We start from the raw sequence: 9,001 nt of genomic DNA on the forward strand, positions 1-9,001 counted from the left end.
TTGGATACATATAAACTGACTCCGACATTAATCTAATATTGTAAATGTTCCATGAACTTTCTGTATAAAGCATTGGAACTCAAGTCTATTTATTTATTGACATTGTCTTTTTGGCCAAAAAAAGTACGTACTCGTGAAGTGAATGAGAATGCATGAATATTGGCTCATGCGAATTAGACAAAGGAACTATGAGTCTGCTCGTACGTACGTCTTGTCTCTTGGCCTAGTGTTTTGTGAACTCGGGAGAAAATATGACTTTTTCCCCCCCTTCGATATTTTAGATAGTGCCATCCATGGGCTTGGAAGATCGTCACGGCCAGCATTCTTAACACACAGATGTCGCAGACGAGCAATGCTCCTGAACGAAGGCAAAGAGACATGTTTGTCATTTTTATCGAATGAAGTTACGCGAACGAGAACAGACATATTAGAGACGAATAATTGGTTTCACGAGGCACGTGCCCTACAAAACTGTCAATTTTTTATTAAGAGGGATAATTCTATACATAAGCTGTCAACACATCACAAACTATATTCTTTTTTAATTTTTTAATTTTATCAAATATTTAATATATAAATAATAAATAAAAAAAATTAATTAACTTAAGAAAAATAAACTTAAAAACAATTTAAAAAAATAATATTATATATAACGTGTAAACTTACGTATAGCAATTCTTTTATTCAGAAATATCATTTGTTAAGAAAACTTGGAAAATCAGCGGGCCCCACGAGTGACGTGGACGACACTTCAGAATACAGGAACCTTCGCATCCTCCACCTTACACTTGTAGACGTCAATGATTGGGGTTCAAGTCCGAGGCAGACACGTGGCAAGGAATGAGGCCGGACACGACAACTACCCGCGCATGGCCTCTATAGTTCGGGGTGGGACTGTGGTCACCCTCCAGAAACTTCTGGCTACCAATGTCGGAGCCATCTACCGGTCAGAATATTGCCACGTGTTCATAACCCAGGTGAGCATCCTACGTGGCATCCCCTTGTCCCTGAAAATGATACGCCCCCTTTTAAGGGACCAGCCACCAAGCGAGCCGAAATGTTAGGGCACCTTGTACAGAGTCCTTCCCAAGTCCACCAATGACCAAGTTCAGGGCTCTCTCTCTCCCCAAACTGAAACCTCAAGAAAATTTTGTTTTCGTATCTTTTTATTTCGATTAATTTCCTGGTTAAAGGCAATGAATGGGGAGGGTAAAGGGGGCGACGTGGCTGTGAAAATGGAAGAGGAGATTAGGGGGAAATTAGTGTACATGTGGGGTTACCTTCCGGGAGCTTTGCCACAGAGGTTGCCGCTGACATCTCCGGTGGCAGTTAGAGTTCCGGCGACCATCAGCTTTGCAGGGGACTCCTGGAAGGATGTTTGTGGAGGGGGTTGTGGATTTGCCACGGCCTTATCTGGTGTGCTCTTCAGTCTGTCACTATTTGATTTTCGTTTTTTAATTTATTTTTGAAGATTGTGGTTCTCTTTTTGGACACTGGCTTTGGGAATGTCGGTTGGTTGGGTATAGCAGTGGTGGTGCTTGATTGGTGCATTTGATTCTGTTTGGTTGCCGAGAAAATGTGGCAAAAGGAAGGAAAAAGAGAACGTGGAGCGCATGCGATCTACATCGTTTTGGTTTTGGGACATTGAAATATTTTGAAATATTACGTTGTTTTCCTTCATAGTTCCTCCACCATCTTATTTTCTTTCAAATATAAAGTCTTCCCTCTTTAAAACAATTGTGGCCCCGTACTTGATTACAAGCGAAGTGATTTGTATTATTTATTTTTTTGGTGGTTTTTTTCTTTTTTTAATGAAAAAAGCATCTCTTTTGAATATTAAACCGGGAAAATGTCCGTCCTACTGGATGTGATCTTTCCCTCTCTATTAGCTTTGGAGCACCATTTTTGGGCACTTTGAAATTTTTCTTGCTAGAATTGCCCTCAGACATGAATTTGCAATATGTGGGCTTTTCAATACTTATTTTGAAATAATTTTCAAGTAGAGAGTGATATATTTGTCCTTCTTGTAGTTGAGTCTTTAATTACTGTTCTCATAAATTTCTAGCTTCTTTAAAACCCAAGTTATATTTGTTATGTTTAGTTGCACTTTCCTGACCCTTCTTTCTCAATCAGAGTCCGGAAAGCTCATTACATGGGGTTCAACAGATGATCTCGGACAAAGCTATGTGACATCCGGGAAGCACGGGGTACTGCAATTGCTCTTAACTCTCTAATTTACAAATTTTTAACGAGTCCCCCTACTCGTAAAAACTTGGTAACACCCACATAATGCAATTTACATGACATGCATTGATATGCTTGTCAGGTCATCCATCAAAAGATATTGGCTTGATTTCTGCCATGTCAGCGGTGTTACAAGTAGAATTTTTCTTTTTTAACTAATCATTATTTCTTTGTTTGTTTGCTGAACTAACGGAAATTTTAATAACTGAGAAGGAAACTCCGGAGCCTTTCCCTCTTCCAACTGAGGCTTTGATAGTGAAAGCTGCAGCAGGTTGGGCACATTGTGTTGCAGTAACAGGTAATTCTGATTTCTTAAACGCATTTCTGCTTGTCATCTCCAGGCTGTCAAAAGCATCCTAGCAATTGATAACTAATTTTCTGATATGTAAATTCTTAAAAGAAACGAAAGTTTGCAAACGAAGTTGACAAAAAGTATAGGAGAGAACCAACGTATTCAAGCTATTGGTAACTGATTGATATGGAGAAGCAAATCATTCAACCATGTCATGTAGTTCTCTGTGTAATCTACGCTGCATAGAGCCATTTAAAGAGTTTTTGTTATTGTTTAAATACAGAGAGTGGAGAAGTTTATACGTGGGGATGGAAGGAGTGTGTTCCCTCTGGAAAGGTCTTAGCAGACCCAACTTTGGGGGTTAGCTTCGAAAAGGATGTTTTTGAGAGGCAGTGTTCATTGACAGACCAAGGTACTATCAGTTTGGCATCCTTATCATGGGACTTGGAAATGGAGATAGCTTTCTATTCCTTGTCTCTGACTACTCAAAGTGGTTCTCTGACAGTAGGCCCTCTCTCTCAAGGCTCACGAACAACCGGTGGAATGCTATCTGGTACTGATGCTAGAGGAGGTGGAGAAGAAAGTACTAAACGAAGAAGAATATCTTCAGCAAAGCAAGCAGCTGAAAGTTCATCTTCGGGTGATGAAACACTCTCGGCATCACCATGCCTTGTAACACTGAGCCCTGGAGTAAGGATAGCTACGGTTGCTGCTGGGGGGCGCCATACTTTAGCATTATCTGGTAATTTAACTCTGTTCGCAATAGCTTTTGCGTCATAGCCTCAGTTTTGATGCATATTTTTTTTTCTATTTCTTTTTTATTTTAGTACTTTGGTTATCGTACCTAGGTTGGTATGCAGTATGAAATTTGAAGTGGAAGATCAATCATTTAAAGCAAGACATATGATACTGATTTCCCCTAGTTTCAGATATAGGACAGGTGTGGGGTTGGGGCTATGGAGGTGAAGGGCAGCTCGGTTTGGGTTCACGGATACGTATGGTGTCCTCTCCTCATCCTGTACCTTGCATAGAGTCCTCTCCTTGTGGAAAAGATAGATCCATATTACTCTCTAGAGGAAGCATGAGTTCTGAAGGACAGGGTTTCAGAGTTCCGGGAAGTTATGTGAAGGGCATTGCCTGCGGAGGGCGGCATAGTGCAGTAATCACAGGTGCGGCTATGAAGTAGTTGTACCATCAAGTATAATGTCATGAGCTTTTGTGTTTGATCAATTCTGGTATTATTAGTTTGGAGTTTGAACTCATCTGATTACCTGTTCATATTTGCCTATGTAGAGGTTTCAGTATTCTGAGCTCTAGAAAGAGACTGTTTTTCATGAGTGAATTCAGTTTAAGATTGATTGAAAGATTATAATAGCATACAATTCTCAAAGAATTTGTAGAAATATTGTGTTAATATTAAAAAATGATAAGAGAACTTTCAAATTTGAGGGAGAGAATCAAAATATTTGAAAATTTTGCATGATTTTAATTCATATATGGTAGCATATAAAGAGTGAATGCAGATCTCCAAAATCTGTCTGTCTTGACTATACACGAGTTACGAGTGGGAGTTGGACTAAAACGTACAGTAGGTTGGCAATTAAATTTTATATATTTTGAAATATATATATTTTTAATAAGTACTAAGAAATTTTATTGATATAAAGATAGGCGTAAGCCATGTAAACCGGAAGTATACATGTGAATACACCGCTTTAAGAACTAGAAAATATTACAAGGAAATCATGGAAGCTGAGACCATTAAGTAGGTTGCAATTGAGTTTCATGTGTTAGTATGCTTCATCTAATATTTATACTACCTATATGTTCTGGTTGCTGCAATGCCAAATTTGTTTTTGTTTGCCCATTGAAATGGTTAACTTGTAATGTGCTGACATTTTCCATATGTCATTACTTGTATTATAGATGCCGGAGCACTACTTGCATTTGGTTGGGGAATGTATGGACAGGTGAGTTCTTTTGGACATGTGAGTTCTTTTTGTTGAATGCTTTTGTGCCTTGTGCTCTCTCCTGTTGAAATTGTTAGTGTGGCACGTTATTTTCTTTTTCAGCAAAATATGCTGATTCCTGATTTAATAATAATTTATCAGCATCTATGCTTTACTTTTTCTGAGGTAGTTTGTCTGAATATGTCTCTTAGGTTTATTGTTGTCTTCAATGAAGCAATTTGTTGTGCTGTATGATGTTTGTGATTCAAAATGTTATGTAGTTCTAGTTAACGTTATATTTCTGTTAAGAGGATCTATCATGTCACTTATGATAACATAGATTAATGGATAAATAGTTATTGGGATTCAATGTCATAAATTCCAAGCATTATGATCTAGTGTGAGCTCTTTGAAGCTTACTGCTAACGTTTGTAAGTGCAAGAAGTTCATTGAAGATTTCTTTTAGCATCACTTTAGTCAGAGATTACAGTCTCTTCTTAGTTGCCATTACGAAGTGGTATTTTGCAAAGTTTTGAATACCGTTCCGGTTAAAGCATTTGAACGAAATATTTCGATACCGATATTGTTTCAGAATGTCTATATATAGATAAATTAATTATATATGTATAAATTATATTTGAAAATAACATCAATGAAAGTCTTAAAAAGTTAAAACACATAATTATAAAACTCAATAATACTTCTAAGTTCTCAATCCAACTATTAAAAAAAAATAACCACTCATTTTTATTACGAAAAAGGAAGTAGGGATTTGATTTTCAATACTTTAGAAAAGGGAATTAAAAAAGTTAAGAAAATAGTCTTTAGATGTGAGAATTGGAGTAAAAATTATGAAAATACACTAAAAATACAAAAATATAAGTTTTGGTTGGTATTGACTGAAACGCACTGAAACGGCCGGTATTTGACTTGGTATGAAACAACTTATCTTCCCGTACTGGTGCAGTGACCGATATGGTAAATACTGGCCGTATTGGCCAGTACAGTACGAAATTCACAACTTTGGTATTCCAGCAACCTTGTTATCTATGTTGTTAGTTGATATAAAGTACAAACCACCGTGTTGAATTCCATCTACTGCTTTGGCTGATATGTGGTACTATTAATTTAAGGTTTCTACAAAATGATTAGACACACTTCTATTAGGATGAAGTGAAATTCTATATCTTGAGTGAAAATTCATATGCACAGGCCAGCAGGATCCTATTTACCCAATTGTTCAATAGAGTCTAAAGCAAAGCAAAAGTGGTTCATGAAATAACTTCACTAACTTGAACATTTGGCTGCTTGACCATGAAAATCATTGGATTGTTGCTTCACAAATATGCAAAACCACGCATCATATATTCTCTTTTACTCCAGGTGGCATGTATAACATTTAATCATCATATTTCTCCCGGGAAAGTAGTTGAGTCCCATTTCTTGGCTGTTCTTATGGATTAGCATGTAGGCAAAGTTGAACATGGTGAAGAAAAGGCACTTTAGATTTTCAGCATATACTCTCTTTGTTGCTTTATGTTTTGACTAACCATGATAAAGGAGTAAAGTTGTTTGCTTTGCCATGTTTTTTATGTCAAAGTGTGGGCAAGGGGGTACAGATGATGAGTTAAGCCCAACTTGTGTATCTTCCTTACTTGGTGTCCGAATAGAGGGCGTTGCTGCAGGACTGTGGCACACAGTCTGTATATCTGCTGATGGTGATGTGTATGCATTTGGTGGGAATCAGTTCGGGCAGTTGGGAACTGGTGGTGATCAAGCCGAGGTATAATAATCTATTCTTTGGTTTTTGGATTCTCTCAGTTCCTTTGCTAAAATGGAGAGATGACTATATCCTCATCATATCACACGAATTTGGTAATCATACCGTCATAGGGGGGTCTAGATTCCTAGATTGAAAATTCTTGGAAAAAAACCCACCTATGCTAGTTGTACCATGAAAGCTTAGGTTCTTACCTTGATAATCTAGTCAATGGTGCAACTAGATCATACTAATTTGTATTTATATTTTTATCCTTTTTCAGATTGTTTATAAGCTAACTCTTACCTTTGTCTGGTGAAGTTAGAATGTTGATGGCTTCAATCACATAAATTAGGAGCTAAGGATGTTATTTCTTCATATTTATTAAATGTCTAAATTTACCTTTTTCCATTAGATTAAGCTTTTAGGATGTTAATGATATAAATATTATCATATTTCTAGTCCTTAGTTTGAATGCTGACCTTACTCCCATGTCCACAATATATTTCACATGTCAGACTGACTTACTAAAGGGGATTCTAGCCCAAATGTGAAAGAGTGTTTAGACGATTGGTTATTTAACAATATGTATTTATTTGTTACCACCATGTCAATGCTCTACTTTTTATGTTGTGAGAAATTATTGTCCTTGAATGGAATTTTTGCGATTAACTTTATTATTTGCACTTTTAAACCAGACCGTGCCGAGGCTATTGGATGCTCCAGGCCAGGAAAATATGCATGCAAAAATTTTATCGTGTGGGGCACGTCACAGTGCCTTAATTACAGGTATGCCACCCCGGACTTCTGTAGGCCTCCATTATTCCTTTTGCTAGTGCCGACTAAGGACCATCCTCAGACCCATTAGATTCTATGTGTGCAATTTTGAACACTGCCTGACTTCAGCTTTGCACATTTGTACACCAACATTCCAAATTGAGGAAAAAAGGCACAGGGAAAGAACTTGTGGTGTGCTTGTTGGACACATATCAATACTGAATCCAGGTGTGGAGTCCAATGAAACTTCAACGAACCTATATGTCATGCTCTTGAGTTGTTTTCTGATAAACATTTGTTTCTACGTCATGTAGTTATTTGTCCCAGACTGTATTCACTTCATTTTTGTCAGTCACTAGACTCAGCATAATTTGTTTGGGGAATCTGAACTCAAGTTCGAGTGGGCAAAGTCATGTACAAGTTTATGGTAATCAATAGTCTCATTTTAGTAAATTTCAGCTAATTATAAATTTTATTATTGAATAGACAGCATGCTGAACAAATACAACTCACTAGGCGTTTTGAAAGATCTGTACTGGGAAAAGTTCTTCTTTTACTCTCTCTCTCTTTTTTCTTTTTTTCCTCGTTGTTGAAGGGGGGGTTTTTGTGTGGTTTTTTTTTTTTTTTTTTTTGGGGGGGGGGGGGGGGGGGTGTTGATTTAAGCTCGTGTTGCTGCTAACAAATTGGACTAATTAAAAACTGAATTATATGTTGAAACGCTGAAAGATTAAGGTAGTACTTTGATTGGTATATTCCTTTTTTACCGTGTCATAGAATGAAGTTGCACTGCATATATGTACTCTATTAGACGACTTAGATCGTGTGAGAATTTTAACTTCATATGAATTGATGCTCAAAAGTTCATTTTTGCTGATATATCTGTTGACTTGCTTTCTCTGTTTCTTGAAGACGATAGGAAAGTTTTCTGCTGGGGATGGAACAAATATGGCCAGGTATAATGCCTTGGACTCATCAATCATCAAGCTACCGTTAGCAGGGCACTGCACTGCACTGCATTAATATAACACCATCTTTTTTTATTTTGTATCATATGAAATGACAGAATCTAGCTTCACATTATTTGATTACCAGTCTAAAGTTATACTAATCTAGACTCCATGTCTGCATGTAACAGCTTGGTTTGGGAGATGTGATCGACCGCAACATTCCTTCTCAAGTCATTATTGATGGCTGTATTCCTAAAAATGTTTCTTGCGGCTGGTGGCATACCCTTCTTCTCGCTGAATCTCCCACTTGAATTCCTCATTTTCAAGAGGCCTTGGCAAAATTTTGCAGGTAGCAATTGTTTAGATTGGTAACTTATTGAGTAAAATATGAATATGTACATACAATATAGCTTGTATACTTAATACAACTGTGCATGTACTCATTCTTTCATGGCTGACGTGTCCCATTCACAATCACTGGCCCTGTCTTTAACACCGTTGCAAGAAGGAACCTTTGTTGGGTTTCCAGATCATGTATAGCATCGTTATTGCATTGTGTACGTCTCTTTTCATGCAATTTGAACTCACTGATGTAATCATCATCTAGCCTTTCTAGTTATGTATAGAAGTTGTCTACGGATTTACTCAAATTATTTGTGGATGATGGTTGGACGTCCTAGGGCTGTGAATGAAACATGAAAGCAGTTGAACTCATCTGAATTGAGTTTAAATTTAAGACTAGTCTAATATTCAGACACAATTTTCAAGTCACTAAACATCATTTAACTCACAATACCTCTTTACAAATAGGACTGTAGGATTTATAATTTTTTTCAATTTAATATTTTTTTATACGTAAGATTTATAAATTTTTTTAACTTTTTATAACTTATCTTAATATTCAAATACATTTAAATTTATCTTAGGTGGATTTTTTAAAATTTATTTTTTTATTTTAATTTACTATTATTTATAAAGAATTTAATTTATCTCTATTAAGCTTAACATCAAAATTTTAATACAACCTTAGTCT

At 36.6% G+C, this 9,001-nt stretch overlaps 1 protein-coding gene across 7 annotated transcripts; it reads left to right on the forward strand.

Annotated features, from left to right (window-relative positions):
* The first annotated feature begins 1,042 nt into the window (after positions 1 to 1,042).
* On the forward strand, positions 1,043 to 8,618 carry LOC122301435 (ultraviolet-B receptor UVR8-like). Of its 7 annotated transcripts, XR_006240185.1 has the most exons (12): positions 1,043 to 1,416; positions 2,134 to 2,207; positions 2,458 to 2,542; positions 2,820 to 2,948; positions 3,042 to 3,278; positions 3,460 to 3,705; positions 4,463 to 4,524; positions 6,086 to 6,268; positions 6,943 to 7,033; positions 7,336 to 7,448; positions 7,931 to 7,974; positions 8,157 to 8,255. XR_006240185.1 is itself a non-coding variant. In XM_043112798.1 (11 exons), the coding sequence occupies exons 1-11, from the start codon at positions 1,197 to 1,199 to the stop codon at positions 8,277 to 8,279; spliced, it is 1,491 nt and encodes a 496-aa protein (XP_042968732.1). In that variant the 5' UTR covers positions 1,046 to 1,196; the 3' UTR covers positions 8,280 to 8,618. The 7 variants fall into 7 exon arrangements, 6 of the variants coding, with proteins under 6 accessions (XP_042968736.1, XP_042968732.1, XP_042968731.1 ...); XM_043112798.1 differs by lacking the exon at positions 7,336 to 7,448 and having other exon boundaries at positions 1,046 to 1,416; positions 3,045 to 3,278; positions 8,157 to 8,618; XM_043112797.1 differs by lacking the exon at positions 7,336 to 7,448 and having other exon boundaries at positions 1,048 to 1,416; positions 8,157 to 8,618.
* Positions 8,619 to 9,001: the final 383 nt, after the last annotated feature.

Source organism: Carya illinoinensis, chromosome 2 (assembly GCF_018687715.1).
Source record: "Carya illinoinensis cultivar Pawnee chromosome 2, C.illinoinensisPawnee_v1, whole genome shotgun sequence".
NCBI classification, from domain to species: Eukaryota; Viridiplantae; Streptophyta; class Magnoliopsida; order Fagales; family Juglandaceae; genus Carya; species Carya illinoinensis.